We start from the raw sequence: 18,219 nt of genomic DNA, 5'->3' as shown, positions 1-18,219 counted from the left end.
TTCGTATATAGTGTACAACACAGAATGTAATGCACTATGGATCTGGTTCATTAACGAATATTTGTGAAGTCAACATAAAGATATAATTATAGCTTTTCATGTTTATAACTTTGGGAAGCAGCAGGTGTATACTAAACTCAATACAGTGATTTGAAATAAGTTTTACTATTGTGTAAAAAGTTCGTCTCGGATTCTTGTGAGAATTTCAATCGATCAGCATTTGACCTGCATTTGAAAAGAAAGATCACACAGTCAGGCTTTTTATTGGAGATATAAAAGGTATGAAATGCTTGCTTTACAAATGGATCATACAAATGTATGTTAGAGTATTTGATTGAAAAGCTGTCAGGTACAATTTGTCCAACAAAGCTCAGGTGACTTCACACACACACGCACGCACACACGTGTGGATGAAACTGCGTATTTCATTATTTTCTCCGTCAGGCGATCACTCGATTTGTCGCACAAACTGATGCAATTCTGCAATGAGATCCATGATGACTGACCCAACACAAGGACAACTACTTTGTGAGGAGAAAGAGCTGGCGTGCAGCAGATGTCCACCTCAGCCTCGCCACGCCTGACGCACATCTGACGCTCACCATGTCCGTCATACAGCTAATGCCTGGTGTACATGCAGTTCCTGTCTCGCAGCTGCCACTTCACATTCCAATGCAATTTCACGGATTAAAACTTGTAACAGTTCATGCATAGCCACTTTTAAAAAACCCCTAAAAAGCAATTTCGAGAAAAAAACGCCCACATACCTGTAGCTGGCCAATGACTTCAGTTCTGATTACACTGATACAAAAATACCCTCAAAATATTTCATTTTCAACATCAGAACTATGCGATTTAAATGCAGTTAAGAAAAAATTGCCCTCGATACAAATTTCGTTCTTTGGTCCCAAAATGGTAGAGGGAAATAATACAATGCAAGAAAAAAATAACAGAAGGTAAAATGTCAAACCACAATTTTTCTAGTGATGCTAAAGTAAAATGACATTTATTTTCATTATCAGTACAAAAGAAATATTTTTTCACTATATTTACAATTTCTGAACAAGATAATAAAATTTTGATTAGAACCAGCCTGTAAAATAGACTATTTGTAACAATACCACAAAAGCACCACAAAATACAAACTGTGGCAGTAATGTCATCTGTATTGCATATGCCCATTTGTTAATGTTGTTGATGTTTTTAACAGAAAAGCGTGATAAACCATTTGTTTTGAATACTTGTTTGGCATAAAGGTAAACTGTAAACATTTTATAGCTTGGCACGTACAGGAAACAGTAAAAAAAATCTATTTGGCTCCTACTCAGCCTGTTAATACTGAAAGATCAACATCAGGTAAATGCTGCTTGTCAACCCATGGCTTCACCTCATGTCATGTCTGCACCTGCAATTAAAATGACGATGGTTAGTTTATAACTGAAAAGATGACAGTATTGAATGACACCTGCATCGGCTGATTATATGTAATGGTGGCAAAAAGGGAATGTGGATTTGTCGAGAAGCAGGCAGAACAGTTGTCCAGCCATTGCTAGAGGTCCACCGAAACACTAGCGTTTCACGGGAAGTGGACAACATCTTGTGAACATGAAGTGGACAACATTCTGTGGGTGATCCCTTCACAGGAAGTGGCTAACCACAGACTTGATAGAAGTGTCTGTGGCCAACACCCTGTCAATTATCCAGGTCACATCCGCATCGTTCACCGCGTATATGTAAACAATAATGACAGGCTTTCCTCTCCAGTAACTCTGTAAATATCTTCCTGCAATAATGACATCGGCTTCTACACACTTTCGCAGTTTAATCGATAAGTCCTCCCAGAAAAACAGAACAGGTCAAGGAAATGAGCTGGACAGGTCACGGGAGTGGTCTCAACACTGCTGTTGCTGGCGTGAGTAGTAGTACCCGTAGTATTTAAAAAAAAACAACTGTTGGTCGTAGTAGTTACTAGTTAGTTGTAGTAGAAATAATGTGTCAGGTAGTCGTACCAAAAAAAAAAAAAGGGTAACCGAATTAGTGTAATAGCAAGTATTTGGGTGGCTATAACCGATAACGATAGTCAGCAGTCGTAGTACAGTGCTAAGAAGTCGAATATGTTGCTGATGTGAGCAGCTATACTCAGTGAGTACATCAGCGATCTCACCCAAATGATAGTTCTCACAACGACAACATGTTTCCAGCCTGAAGGTCAGGCTTGCTACAGTAGGTAAAAAATTCTGCGGGTGATTCCAAATTCCCACAAGCCACACACGAAACAATTTGCGGGAATGTTTACTAGGCTACTAGGGGAAGAAAAACAAAAGAAGAAATGCAATAGCTAGAGGCAGGAACGCAAGCCTAATGCTTCTGCGCCTCGTTCTCGACAGTGTGCAAGTGTGCTTGATGTGGTTCCTAGCCCAGTCCTCTCTCTCCTTTCACATTAACTGCAAGAAAAAGTTTGTACATAGCAGGTAGAGGTCTACTTATCCACTTCACCAGATTTCGATACATGGGTCACTGGCCGATGTGTGACGAAATACGGAAACGGCCATCGTTGCAGCATTAACTACAAGGCTAGGTTTCACTGTTTTCTTTTGAAGGGAGGAGGGGAGGAGGGAAGGGGTCGTCGTTGCAGAGTTTCGCACCCCATCCTCTCCATGGTTCCTCCCAGTTCAGCTTTCTGCATCAGGGCCCAGGGTTTGAAACTCAACACTTCTGGAGCTCTCTTCGTCCTCCGTGACTCCTTTCTTCATGCCCGAGAGAGAGAGATGGAGGGGGAGAGACTGAGGGGCTGCCTTCATCTCTATCTACACTGAATCTGCCAAACACACGGCGCGCCATTCATCACCACGACGAACATCTGCAGCTGGACGGGAGCATGTGAAAACGGTTGCCTACAACTGAGTCTGTCGTTAAACAGTCACACACACAGGGGAGGGAAACCAGAAACTAAGGCTATATCATGGCAAAGCAGACGGTCCTGTAAACAGGTGTTCTATGCAGAGAAAGAACAGCTTGCCCGAGACGAGATCGGAACCTAGGATAGTCAGTCTTCACTGTATTGGTGACAGGCACTAACTGCTGCGTTACTGGGACCTTCCCCCCCCCTCCCTCGAGAGAGAGGAAAGAGAGAGGAGAGAGGGTATTAAACAAATATAAATTACGCAGAAACTGGCGTTTCAGTCAATTATAATTCACTAAGAAAAACAATTTTCACAAAATGTTCTTTTGTTCTGGAAGGTTAGAGTTATGAGAGATACATCCCCCACCCACCACGATTCTTCATGAATTAAATGTTTACCGCCTCCATTTCCCGCTCACCACATCATCATTTTTCTCTCTCTCTCTGTCAATACGTGGCTTGTTCACTACACCAAACCGTTCTGTAAGCCGACATTCGTTCAGCAAGCGCTTGATCCTCGTGTCCACCAGCAAACCTGAACGCCCTTCTGTATACGGGTGCAGTTGTGCATTCAGGCAAGCGGGCGAGAGCACTCTCTCCCACCCCACCCACACCCTTTTTCTGCGAGTGCACGAACTGGAATGCATTACAGTTGGTGAGGTTGGTGTGTGGATTGCGGAAGAGTCGGATAGGGGGGGGAGTAGAAGAATTAAGGATCGAGCGAAGAAACAAAGAACAGATGGTAGTGCCTGATAACGAGATCTGAAGGCGATAGGACGGACAGCATTACATCTGTACACAACTGTATAAATGGAATTTTTTCCCCTGCCAGTGAATCTACTCGATTTAAAAGGGGGAAAAGCCAACTCCCCTTGTTTTACCCTCGCCAGTAATACTGACGTGTTGAGTGATGGAACAACCGGACCTCACCCCGTAAACAGCATCGTGGCCATCACACACATGCACGCAGGGGATACCTAGTAACATCTCGTACCACTTAAAGTTTTTAACTTTCTTATCTTCCCTGGATGGGAGGGATGCAGCATATAGCAGCCCCGAGATGGTATAAATCATACGACGGCTGTGCCAGGAGATGGAGACACAGCCTCGCTCTGTGCGAGTGTCGGGTGGATTGTTTCCACCGGTTTTCTCACGACCTTCCTAGAAGACAACTGCAGTGGGCGGCTTTATGAATGCGCGAGACTATGTAACTATGTGTGTGAGAGAGAGGGAGAAGCTTTTAAGTGTATGCCATTATACAAAAGCCATGATAGGTCAAAGTTCGATTTACCCCTAAAGTCAGGTTCAGTCTGGACAGAAAACCCACATTTGAGCAGAAACAATAGCAAAAATTATAAATAAATCTCCCTTCTCCCCAACACGCCATTACAACCGGATGGCCGCACACGCAGACGCCAGCAACAGAAGCAAAGTTTGTGTTTATGAAAGTCAAAACTTTCGTCTGCTGTCGAGTGTACAGAGGGTCAAAGCCCTTGTGGTTCCGCTACCTCGAGGTTGGGGGAGATGTTTGCGCAACCGCACAGGCCACCTAAGCTCGCGCTCTCTCCAGTTCTCTGAATGACAAAAAAATAAATAAAATAACATGCTTTCGTCAACGCTCCCCGTCTACCCTCCCTTGCCGTCCCACCCTCCGCACGTGTGACATACAAGCCTCCATCCTCACATCATACCAGGCCACAGTGGTCTGAGAAAAAAAAAGTTGGGCATGTGTGTGGGATAAACCATTATAAATATATCTCCAAGGTTACGTCGTGTTTACACTTGTTTATAGATTCCAAGATTCCGCTTTCTCCTCACCACCATCATACTCTTTAAGCTTGAAATAAATGTTACAAATGTTTGAAGCCCACTGGGGAGGGCAGGTAGCGACAGGCCCGTTCTTAGCCCCCGCGGGGCCCGAGGCAAAGGGCATGTGCGGGGCCCTCACGCCACGATCACACGGTTTTAGTTGGGATCTAAAGTCACTTTTTTCCTCAGGGATATCTCGTCTTTTATCATTGACAGCACGCTGTATACACATTACAACATAAGCCTACGATTAATTTATTTGTAACGTTTGTCAATAGCGCGGGGCCCTAGGCAGATGCCTCGTCCGCCTGCCCCTAAGCACGGCCCTGGGTAGCGACACCCCATGTTGCTGGAGTGTCAGGATCCCGTTGCCAGCCCACGGTCGGTCGCTCGGTCCTTGCTGTAGTCGTCGTCTTGCTGGTTGCTGCACCGCCTTTTGCGCCGGTTGACTCTGGACTGTTACTTTTCTGTTTGGCAACTACCTTGTTTTTCTTTTCTTTCTTCGTCGGTTTTAGATTTCCTTTGTAGTTTCGTATGTTGCTCGTTTTTAAATTTCAGATTATTCCAGCAATGCTAGGGCGTCTTGGCCTTGATATATTTTCTTTTCTGTTTCTTTTGGCCCAGGTCGCTGTATTTTGTTGGAGTGGGAGGGGGAAGGCGCTGGATTTCCGTGTTGTGTGGAAACAAGACCTGGCCGTGCACTGCTCATGCGCATCACATGTCTGCAGCCAAGCCACCCGCAGCGAACATCTCAAAACGACGCAGATCATGTTTTTATCAACCCCCCAAGACTACATCATCCGCCTAAATCTGTCAGACCTTTCTCTCTCCTCCTTTTTCTTTCTCTCTCACACACGCACACACACGCTTCCAATACACACACACGTACTCAGCCCGTGCACTTGAGAACATAAAGAACTCGTCTAAGGCTCCAGGAAATGCTTGGAGAAAGTGCATGAGCTGAGTTATGTATTCTTGGAAAAAGTGAATGAGTTATGTATTCTTGAAGAAAGTGTATGGGTTATGCATTCTGCGCATCCTCAGATACGCAAAAAAACTTTGGTAGTCTGTCAACCTGAGTCTGCTGCCCAGGTCACGGCAAGAGAGCACAGCAGGTGACAGGCTCCACTGCCATCCACATTTCTATATTCTTTCATGATCTGTGCCTCTCACTTTTATGAAAATACATGCGCACACAATGTGACCTGCACTCTATGTCTTCTGGAGTCAGGTACAGCTCCCCCGACGCCCACACAACTCCTCATACTCCTATGATTCTCAGAAGAGTAACCACACGCCTGGCTGTCTCAAGCACCGATCGCAAACCTATTGCTAGCGAAATGCATTAATAAAACTACACTAGCAGCATACTGTTTAGTCAGCAAAACTAAGCCAGCAACACCCTGCAGTCAACTATGCTAGCAACACGTGTTAGTCAACAAAATGTGCACCCTGCCCATTTATGCTGAAATAGGGTGGAATGCTTATCTACATACGCACTCATGTCAGTTGGGCGACAGTGAAACGAAAAACTACCTAAACTGTTGCCTTAAAAAAGCTTACAAAAGATTTTGTTGATAAGAAGTATTAAGGTACCATAACTGAATTTAACCTCAGAAAGTCAATTAGTAGAAATCCAGAATTCTTTTACTCGAGAACTAAAAAGCATAAGTGAATGCACAACTGAATCGACCTGCAAAAAAATTTCAAACTCGAGTTGGCCTTTCCTGACCGACTATGACTATTTCAAAAGTGCAAACCATTATTTTACATATTAAAATACAGTTTCACATGAAGGGTCCACCATTCCTATCAGTGTAAATCCATCAATTAGGGTAGAATTAAGTGCATGATGCACCAGCCTTTAAAAAAGTGCATTTTATTGGCCTCTTCTCCACCTGCTGGGTTCCATATTCTCCCGAGAAATATTTTATCTAACCAGGCTTTTGCAAGTTGTGGGTGCAGTTATCCTCTGAGAAGACCATGAAAATTGACAAGAAAGTGAATGGTGTCAAGGGTGGTGATGCAGCAAGTGATTCCAAAAGATGGCTTGCTATAATGTTGCTTTTCACTCTAGTGTCAGCACCAAACCAGGGTTCAAGCTACAGCAAAGGTGGGGCTTTGGTAAAGAAGTATAGTAAGGATGCATTATGAAGTGGATGTCGTTCAAACTATCGCATGTAAGACTGAGCCAAAATGTAGTTTACACATTCATCATGAAATAGGACGACCAGCACAAGCAAGTCAACTCTTTCTATCACAGATATAATTATAACAGGACATATGTAAAATGTAAGAAATGTTAAAAATACACATCATACAGCAGAAAGGGTTAAACATAGAGGTATAGGTAAAAAACTTAATACCTTGCTGGAAAATGTTCCACACCTATTCCTTTTTCAAAAGCTTGCATTCCTCTGAATTGGCTTTGTTCAAGAAGAAAGATTCAAAAGGCACTTTACTAATTTTAGCAGTTTTTCTCCTTAATGTCTTGAGACCTTTAAGCTTCTCATACTGGCTGAATGATTGTCTGCAAAAACCAAAATATCATCTTTGAAATGGTGATTCTTTAACACTGTTTGCAGTTGTATACCTCCACATTAGAGCTTTTGTTGCCCTTGACCTGATGAAAATAGAAGCCATAGCTCTACATTAGTCAAAGAAAGGTGACATATCAGTAAACAGGGTTTACACAGTTTTAAAAAAGGTTAATCCTAACTCTAACTGTAAATGAAAACACACATACAACTTTATGCCTGCATTAAAAAAATTACCTGAAGGTAAATTCTGGTCTCATCATTTGCATGCAGAGTTTAAGAGGCATTTCATAAAAATCAGCATCAGTTTGGAAGTCAATGGAACTTTGACCCTCTCCCTTGAAGACAAGTCCTGATTTGAGCAGTGAAGAGTCAATGCGCATTGATCCCTCTATATAAAGAGCGCCACTGCCAAACAAAGGAAAAACATCTTTTTTAAAGTCGGTAAATCACTCCTGGACCTAGGACAAAATGAGTAATGTAACCATAGCACCAATCTGGTTACAGCACTCAAATTTTGCATCAAAATGTTATTCAAGACAGAAAAGGTAGTTCATTTTTATACTTTTTTTCTCAAAATTCAACACTATACTGAACATCACTGTAGCAGTGAGAGTCCAAGCATGCAAATGAAAAAAGAGCAAGAATATCTATTCATATCTAGCTTTCTATCCTCAAATGTGATTCTCTTTTCTTTTAGGAGACTGATGGCATTTGATATGTCTCCATTTTCTTTGTATAACCGAATATCCTGCAGCCTCTTCCACATGGAGAATCAGCCTCACTGCAAACTAATCTTTTTTTGATGGATGGCATATAAATTGCACACAAACTTTTGAAGCTACAGCTGTACCTGCTTGCTTGACTTCTCATTTGATCTAGCCTTTCCCTATAACTCTATTAGGTTATAAAACGATTTTTTTTAATTTGACATAGCAACAATTTTGATAAAAAGTTAATTGAAAATAAAATTTTACCATTAATATGCATTTATACAAGTTATATGAATTTTGATTTTAAACAATGGAAATTAACAATATTAAAATAACTTTTTAACAAAGGAGATATACACCAATAATTATTTTAAAATATTTGTTTGCCATTTTCTCTCTCTCTTTCTATATATATTTCCAGGCATTCAGGAAACAGCTGTTGAAGACACAAAGCATGAGAGATAGTAAATACGAAGACCAAGATATTATAAACATGCAAGACACAACCCAAGCACCTGTTTTTGACAAGAGCCTCACAGTTTCTGTTCCACAAACTGATGCTGACATAGCCAGAGAGATCTACTGATAGCACACCCACCACCTGCACTTCAACCACCAGCCCATTACTCAGGTGCACACGCTGGGAGTGGTCTTGAAGAAGCAAATTAGCCTGCCATCAGCAATAATACATAATATTGTCATTCAATCTCCAACATGAAGCCCAAAACCAAACTGTAGTTAAGTGTTTCATGGAAAGAAAGCAAATCAACCAATAAAAATGTCTTATTACAATAAAGAACACCTTAATAACTTAAAAAAAACCTCCATCACTTTTCTTCTTGATTTATTTATCCATTTTTCTCCCTTAACTGATTACAGAGTTGATTCACCTGCAAAGCTGATGTTAGTTCAGAAGGAGCATTCCATACTGCAGACATAAGTCCCGCTGAACCACGAAAAAACTCTATTTGCCTCAGCAGCACATCCATCAGGGTAAAAGTCATGCCAGCCGTAGGCTCAGCAGGAGCTGGTGATTCTTTTTCAGGAACATTTGTTTCTTCAGACTCTTCAGTATCCCCAACAAGAGATTCCAGGCCTTCTGCATAAATTCCAAACTACAAAAAAGAATATTAAGAAAACAGCAATTTGTAATTTAAATAAAAGGAAAAAATAACTGCATTAACCATATAGGTGCTAAAACAAATTAAGTCTATTTGTTGAACATTCAGCTTTCATGACAACAATCAAAATAAAACTGCACAAATTTGCAGTCTTCCTCAAAAACAAAACAAAAAACCAAATTTTGTTGTGTGGATTCCTGTTCATTTTCCAAACAAAACAAAAGTATTATTGCTCTTGGTGTTAACTCCTACAGATTTATTTTAATCTACCTTAATTTATTTTAACACTGAATCTGTCCTCTTCACACTCAAACATCTAGGAATAATCACCTTCCCTGATCCTCAAATATATGGATAGCACCCACACACAACCATCTGCAGATAAGAATAAGTAGCTTCAGTGCAATACAATAAACTCACTGACCTTCATAAATGGCTCTTTCAGTTTCCTCCCTAGAAGAGACACATCCATGCCACTTTTCTTCATGACACCAGAATTTGTATTCTCAATGAACATTGTGTATGTTGCATTGATTTCTGCAGTTTCTATATGGAAAGATTGGAGGCATTGATCAGGGTCACAAATGTCTCAGCTAGAACATCCAAAGTAAAATAGTATGCACTGCTAATGCTGTTATTCATATGAGTTGCATCTCTGCTGCGCCCCACACAAGAAAAAAGTAGTCTAAATATATTGTGCACAGAGGTATGTTTGTAGCACAACTTCCTTGTGCATATCAGAAATGTTGCGATTGTTGCACATAACATCATGTTCAAATCTCAGTTATGCTGGCTTTTGATAGATGTATAAAGCTGATAATAAGAAAGCCTTGTATAGAAAGAAAGATACTTGACTGTGCACAGCTGTAACATACAGCAATCAAGATCAGTGTGAGATTGCTGTCATTCGGATATATTATGTTGTCTTTTTGAACAGAAGCATACAGAATCTTGGCAGTCTGTAGTAGTTAGCATCTACATCCTCAGTTCAGTAATTGGAAACATTTTAAAACCCTAATAAAGCATAGTCCTAGGTAATACAAGGGAATATTTCTGCAGGTTGCAGCTATTTCTTTTTTTAACTTGAAGTTTTGAATAAAAAGAAAATAAATCAACACTTGTGCCCACTGAAATTCCCACAAGAGCTTCTTGTGTAAAAAATATCCCATCACCCTTATGAGGATTCCCTCTTGGCAAAAAATTAGTTAGCTCCCTTTTTAGAATGCGCTTCTTGTTCTAGAAATGCCAGTGCACTAGAAAAGAAATGCTATATCAAAGATTTAAATGCTACAGAGACGACCTGATGGTAGGCTTGTTGTTCATAACCTGAAACCAGAATATGATCAGGAAAACTTACTTGCTAGATAACTGGTGAATATACTTGATTTTCCTTTTTGGGATAGGATATAATAATTATTGATGGAGGGATCTTGTAAAACAGCATGTAAGCTTTCCCTAAAAGTAAACAAAAACAAGAACTCCAAACTGAAATGTAAACTTGAAAATGTCAATATTTTGAAGAATTAGCATAATTTAGCTTAAACCAAAAGCACCCAATTCTGGTATATTCAATGAAAAACAATGACTAAAAGAATTTAACCTCATTAACCCAGAGAATCACTTGGAGCTGGAGTTTTATGTAAAAATGGTTAACCCTGAGCATCATTCAGGGGAACCTGATCAGTTCTGTTCAGGGTTAACCAGGATTAAATCTGAGTACTGTTACAGGGTTAACCATTTTTGCATAAAATCTCAAGCCTAAGTAACACTCAGGGTTAATGTCAAAAAGGTTAAATGAACATGCAATAAATGATCATTAATGTAACAAACAAGAAACCAAAATAAGTAAACTTGGCACAACGAAAGAAAATATAAACAAAGCAGAATATATGTGAAATTTTGCATCAAGCGTTGTAATTACATCAATACCTGAGTGACACATCAAAAGTGGCAGTGTCAATAACACATCTGACAATGTACGATGAGAATTCTGCATTTGTTTGGTCCAGGGCAGTCAAGAGAATATTTCTTAACACATGTGGAGAAGGTTGGTTTTTGAGAATCAACTCCAATGCTGCAGATCTTACAGTGCTGTCATACTGGGCAGTTGTTTGATGGAAGATTCTTAACATAGCATTCTTTACCTGAAACTCAGAATATATGACTAGAGATAGACTTAAGCTGCCATCTACTAAAAAACTTTCACTCTATTACAAACCAATTGTCAGTTTAAATGTCAACAAAGAGGTAAAGTATATATCTCACCTCATTGTTGATATACTGCCTATGAATCCTGCGAAGGGCATTGATTGCAGTAACTGATAACATGGGCACAGCAGGTGTCTCAGTGAAAGGCAGAATGACCGGCACTGTGTCTGAGAGACCAGCATTGCCCAGTGCTCGCAGATACATCTGTTGACATGTCTGCTGCCCACAGTTCCAGAGCCCTGACACTAGCAGCTGCTGCACTTCTTTGATTACCTTTTTGAAACAGAAACAGAACACAAGGTATTAGATAGATTGGAAGTCAACATCTTCAATGGCGATTTAAAAGGCACATCTTCAAATATACAAACTTCAGCCAAGTTACTGAAGCCTTTCATATCCCCTTCAAATAAATGTAACTTAAATACAACATAACATTACCATGATTTCAATTAAATTCATAATTAAAACTTTTCAACTTACACACAACCTTTCTGTTTCTGATTTAAAATAAATAGATATGAATAATTGTCTCAAAATGTTATCTAACAAACATAGGAGCAAATGAAGCTGCAGACCTTATGTGAGCACTGGTCTCTAATCTGGCAGTATGTATGAGTGACAGCTGCCAAACCCAGCAACACAGACTCTTTCAGGGTTTCACTTGGAATCGGTTTACCAAGAACTCCCTATGAAACACAAATTGTCACTTAATGTCGAGCCAAGTGACATCCAGTAATGCTATCCAATAATTATAGCTATCAATAATGATATAACTTTGTTTTTTAATACTCAATGCTTATATACCTAGAAATATTCTTTTTGCAAGCTTATATCGGATAAGAGAACTGATCATACACTTTCCAGCAGTATATCAGCCAGATGATAAAAATTAATAAAATCTTAGTTGCAGATTGTGGAGAATATTTTCTTCTCCTGCTAAAAAACTAAGTTCTTACTAATATTTTACTGTCTGCACCATTAAAAGTAAATCAAATTTTGTCTTAAAAAAGTACCATCAGATCTCTGATCAGGGCTTCGGACGGGTGAGTTGAGTAAGCAGCAGCCAACAAATATCTCTCAGGATAATCTACAGCGTAGTCATCTTCAAAAGACAGAAGACCCATTAAAGCTTCCTGGGATGATGAAGTCTGAGCAGCTGCAGCAACATCTATCAACTGTGGGCTGTAGACAGAAAAATAAGAGATTAAGATTTTTCATCAAGCAGCCTTCTCATTATTAAATAAGCTGTTGTGTCCATCATCTGTCATCTCTCTTGACCTCTTCTCAAAAGACTGGTAGGTCTGCAGGCTCGTTGGTTCTAGTCTGGTTGCTTCTGGAGGATATCAGCATCTGTCTTCACCTGAATGAAAGTTGTACAGGTCATTGCAATATTCAGTCCATTAGTCATTGGAAGAGCTTTCTGTGAGAAAAGGGCCATTGCTGTTGGAGCATAAACCTAGACACTATAACTCTAAATCCCAGGTTTCAAACTAGTGCAGAGAACACCAAAATACTTTTAAAGTGTTGCAATATGTAAATGAGGGCCAGCTTCAGTATCTTTGCAGGCACAGGGCTACACCAACTCTCAAACTATGCACTATTCAATTAAATTTTGCAGGAATCTTGGAAGGCCACATCCTAAAATAATTTCTTCTTCTTCATAAGAACAGTCACCACAAGAACTCAGAAAACATAGTTAAACAGAACAATGTGGAGTTAAAAGACTGGTGTTAATTTGTTTACTGCTGAGGGAAGGCATCACTCACACAACTTGTAGAAGCAAAATCTTATCAAAAGAAAAAAACTTAACAATGCAGTTATGGAAATTGATCAGCAACCAAAACTTTGCAGCACTGCTCTTAGACATCAAATGTGGAGCAAAAAATAAACAGCAGAAGCAGCATCGAAGGTAAAAGTTCAAACTGAATAAAAAAGAAAGTAAGAATACATACACTATGTAGTAGCTATCAGGACTGGAAAAAACTTCAGAAATGGCTTTTGTTCCAGAATTCCTGAAGCTTCGTAGCATCTTGACAAAAGCTTTGGCTGAATCCAAGGATGCAAGTTTTTGCTGAGTCAGATCATCATGAAGCTTTCCAGCCAGCTCTTTAGGCTGAAACAATCATGTAACAGTAAAAGCAGACGAAAAAAAAAAAAACCAATAAAAAATATCATGCTTAAATTTTATTCATTACTGTACCAAAAATGAATTTGAATTGCAGTGTATTGCATAAAGACAGTGCATTGAAATCTAAATACTCAAAAATTTTTCAAGATTAACTTTTAATTTGATGCAAGCACTTGCAATCTACTTCCAATTAGTTCTGCAGGGTTCAATTTCATAGGTTAACTTTCTTGCTAAATGAGGTCATATAAAAACTTTAACTTTATAACTTTAGCTTTGTATAGTATTACTATTATTAAAAGCATGTACTATTATTATTATTGTACCATTATATCTTGCAATATAATTAAGTTTTGTGTGTCTTCAATGCTCACTTTCAAAGAGAATGTATATATAGGTTCCCAGTCACTTAATCCCCAGACACTTCATCCCCGACACTTCATCCCCTAGACTTTTAATCCCCAGACACTTCATCCCAGACACTTAATCCCTAAACTTTAACTATAAAATTATGAAGTCAGTGAAAAATTCAAATCATGCTATTAACTTCAACGTCAAACATTAAGTTCATATAAGCTAGTAATTTAATGTTCTTCAACAAATTGTTCAAGATGAAGTGTCGGGGATGAAGAGAAATTAATGACTGGACACCGTATATATACTCTTTCATTGTGGAAAAAGCAATGATTTCAATTTAACTATAAAGAATAATGAAAACAATAGACTTACAGACTGGCAGTCCTCGTCACACTGTGTAATCTCATTATCGCTAGGCAGTAAAGACATTACCAGTGATTTTCCAATCTCTTGAAAAAGAACAAAATAATTTCATATGAATAAATAATTCTTTGTTAACAGCAACATAAATAACTTGAAACTGACAAAGTTGCATGTTGAGAGATATAAGCAAATAAGATCCAAAAATCATCTTAAAAACATCCTGCTGTAAGCAAAATACACTCAATACACAAAAATATACACTAAAAAACAATGGCATGACTTTCTTTCTAGATAGAAATAGTACATATTAGGGACAAAGAAGTTATCAGAGTTAGTTACAAGAATGGATTACTTTCAGCACATAAATACATTATTGACAACCAAATTGTTACCTGTTTCTGCTTTACTCACAGCCTCTTCAATGCTTAATGAGCTCAACATATTTTTGTCACTGATATTTTCCATGCTAAGTTTCTGGCTGATAAAAAAAAGAAAATTATATTCAGAAATGTTTCTAGATATTCAGACAGAAAGACAAATATTTAGATATAGGATAACTGAAGGCTTTTCCATGCATTGGATGGTGTCCAGACATCATCAATAAAAACTGCTCAAGAAACTTGCAGAAAATGACGGCTCACATTTATGCAGTTTAGACCCAGGATATCTATATTTTCTTTACGTTCATTATTTATTTACTGCCCTTTTTGGACAAGTACCATGAAAAATAATGTTTAAACCCCTCCCCCACCCTAAAAAAAACAAAATACAGTTAGCTTCAAATGATGGTGGCCGAATACATATAACCTCTTGAGCAAATCATTTTAGATGTTACAGACAGTTCTATTTTTATAACTATTACACCACTTACAGGATCTAACAAGGTTCAAGTTTTTCAAATGGTTGTAAATATGAAATAAAACACCATGGCAACAAAGCATAGCTTGACCTGCTAATAAGGCCTCCATTCAAACTGGTTCGGCTGTTGATGTAAGACACAACATGGCTGGTACCACCGGCTCTCTGTATTATGCTATCTTCTATTTCATAGCTCATAGTTGCCTTCATCCACACAGTTAGACCCAGCACCTGACCAAAAAATTAAAAAAAAAAAAAAAATGTACAACTTGACTCTTGACGTCAAGACACATTTTCACAAACCAAAAAAGGGGCTAGGGGATAGCGTTTGGGTTAAGAGGGTTTGGGTTAGGATTCCTGGCATCCATAATAAAAGCAAAATCTGTAAAGCTCATATACTGCTAAGGAGTATGCACTTAGTGCATAAGAACAAGAGTAAACATGGACGGCATACAAAGGACAAGAAAACAAACAAATAACATATGAACTATAAAAGAATAAACAACAGCACAAACAAAGAATAAAATCAAATACAGAAAACGCAAAGAGGAACCAATAACAAAAACAAGAGCTGAGAGTAACATGATATTGCAAAAGGAAGGTGTGAAAAAGGACTAGCATGCACTGAGCCCTTCTAAAGTTGTTCCAAAAGATGAATTGGTGAAGGGGTAGGGTTAGGCTGAAAAATTTACCAAGACTTTCAAAAATTGTTTGTTGTAGAACAAACTGGATCTCCATCAAGATAAAAAATAAAGTCATTAATTTATACATTTATATCAAGTTTATTAAAATAATAAATCTATTATCAACACCCTTTAAAAATCATTATCATGGTAGGTATCTATAACCACTTTCATAAAAATTCTATATAGCAACCTTATTTGGACTATAAAACTGTCCTGCAATCTCCAAATTCTGACAGGCACTTTGGTTTTAACCACCATGTTGGGTGAGGGTGTGTCATATGCTACCCGACACTCTCCTGAGACATCAATCTGCAAAAGAATTATGGTTTGGTTCAATCAAGTAGAACTAATGGGAGCAGACTTAGGGACCAAATGTATGCAGTATTAATCAGTCACTATACACTATTTCTACTTGTCCTGTGTGCAGCACATGACAAATGAGTTGCTTCAGACAGAATTTTTCAATAGGACAAAAAGTCAGAGAAACAAAGGTTACTAAAGACTGACTTGTACCCACTTCTGTTCTCTCTCCAGCCTCCTCCTTGATCTGGAATAGTGCCATAATTCCCTTCTTGATATTGGTGGCAAAGATTGAGTCACCTTCTACAAGATATACTTTGTTGATGGTGTCTCCTGTCATTTCAAAGAAAGCTGGGTACTTCAGCAGTTCAGGCACTGCCACTTCATTATTAGGTCGTGCCATGCTGTTGTACTTGGCAGAGGTCAGCTTGTAAAGACAAGATTTTATCTTTTGATAAATTGATGTGATAATTCCCATACACCTTACTGAATATTTAATGTTATTTTTTAAGTTTTGGTATAAGGTAAGCATCAATGCTACAGTTCTTTTATCATCCTTTTTCTTTTGCATTGCTGCCTTTTTCTGTCTGTATCAAACTCTCCTTTTACATTTTAGGGAGAAATTTTAACACAAAAGACATTTGTATAAATTTGTATGTAATGATGTGCATGGATGCACAAGTGCACATAGGCAAAAACAACTATGCATAAATGACAATTTTATCCTAAATTATTTATAAAAACATCCTAAAATATTTGATTGTTAAAAAAACTGATAAGTAAGCAAAAAATGTGTTTGTATGACAAGCTATACCTTTTACATATACTATTATTATAACTAACCTGTACTTTGAGAAACTGTTCATCTCCTGTAACTAGTGGAATGAGCTCAAAGGTAATAGAAAGCTGAACTCCAACATCCTTTTTCATGGTTGCTGCCATTTTTTCTTTGTTGACCTCATCAAACAATGTACTTGTGGAGTATGCATATTGGTGGACTTTACCAACTTCATATTTAAGGGAGAAACCTACATGTACATACCATGGAAAAAAATTGCAAGTTGAGTCATGGGGTTGAATAAATATTCCAAAGTTCAAAAACGCAAACAAAACCACACACACGCATACATGCATATCTTTATATATATAATGCCTGCAACACATACACAAGATTTAGAAACATTAGTAATTATAACATTTAAAGTGGTCGTCTAACCATAAACTTTGATTTTGCAAACTACCTAAAATAAGTATTGAGAGATTCTGTGTGTGTGTGCGCGCATGAAGTTGTCAGTGTTTTATCAATAAACCAGCGCAAATATTTGCCAATAGAAAACTAAACCAATCAGTAGAAGTGTGTGTGGTGGGGGTAATAAACTATTGCTCTGTCAGAAAAGATATGGGAATATCCTCTACAAAAAAAGGGCTTTTAATTTAAGTTATTCATTTTTTTTTATCAAGCTTGTGGCATTTAAAAATTTAATATGACGTCGATGACGAGGCACACGTGTGACATATCTGCCGGTTTATAGAAGTACTTGTGCCAACGTAAAAGGACTGAATGAGAATACACGCTGACATACCCTTCTACCAGACAGGCAACGATCATATAAAAACTCATTAGAACTCTATTAAAAATGCACGTCTAAATAAAACACCCACCAGGCACAAAATAAAGAGCAATTATCGACAGCACAATGCCCCAAAAGCCATGTTGTAGCAGCGGAGCTGTAAGTGACCTGTGACCTGTGGATGACGATGTTCACAGATGGACTGCGACCCAACGAACTGTTCAGAGAACGAAGTCCGTACTTTCCCGGGTCAAGCCTTTACAAACAAGACAAAGGGATACTGTACAAGCAGAGAGACCAGTTGCTGATAACACCTAACTGTAATCAGATCCGATAAGCCAGTCAAGAAGCTAGCATTAGTTGTCAATGATAGCTGAACTTTTTATCTGTAAGAGCGATGATAATCGTGCAGTTTCCAGCAGACACGGGCTACCAACAAAACCCATATAATTCTCCATTTGTATCCCTCGACGACAGTCTTTCAAAACATGCACGTACTAACTAAGATAATATGTTGGGATATAATCTTGCTGAATAAAATGTTCACACTAATGTTCTCATGACAGATATACTCACAAACTTGCAGTCATACCTTTTTCTCAGCAGCTGACTGCATCCTTCTTCCGCTGAAGCGCTCTCGGAGCAGACGAATTTTGAAAAACTTCACAG

At 38.6% G+C, this 18,219-nt stretch overlaps 1 protein-coding gene across 1 annotated transcript; it reads right to left on the bottom strand.

Moving 5' to 3' along the window:
• Window positions 1-247: 247 nt before the first annotated feature.
• LOC112564518 (microsomal triglyceride transfer protein large subunit-like) lies at window positions 248-18,209 on the bottom strand. The gene is given in 21 exon segments (XM_025239384.1): window positions 248-1,405; window positions 7,078-7,241; window positions 7,486-7,656; window positions 8,477-8,631; window positions 8,852-9,076; window positions 9,507-9,628; window positions 10,440-10,537; window positions 11,012-11,226; window positions 11,348-11,563; window positions 11,866-11,976; window positions 12,304-12,472; window positions 13,243-13,403; window positions 14,145-14,221; window positions 14,528-14,613; window positions 15,085-15,224; window positions 15,870-15,916; window positions 15,919-15,988; window positions 16,197-16,406; window positions 16,823-17,007; window positions 17,642-17,806; window positions 18,127-18,209. Coding segments are annotated over 18 exon segments (2,514 nt in total). The 5' UTR covers window positions 16,922-17,007; window positions 17,642-17,806; window positions 18,127-18,209; the 3' UTR covers window positions 248-1,405; window positions 7,078-7,099.
• Window positions 18,210-18,219: the final 10 nt, after the last annotated feature.

This window comes from Pomacea canaliculata, linkage group LG1, assembly GCF_003073045.1.
Source record: "Pomacea canaliculata isolate SZHN2017 linkage group LG1, ASM307304v1, whole genome shotgun sequence".
NCBI classification, from domain to species: domain Eukaryota; kingdom Metazoa; phylum Mollusca; class Gastropoda; order Architaenioglossa; family Ampullariidae; genus Pomacea; species Pomacea canaliculata.
The sequence above is the reverse complement of the archived record's forward strand: the minus strand, read 5'-3'. Positions and strand labels throughout refer to the sequence as shown.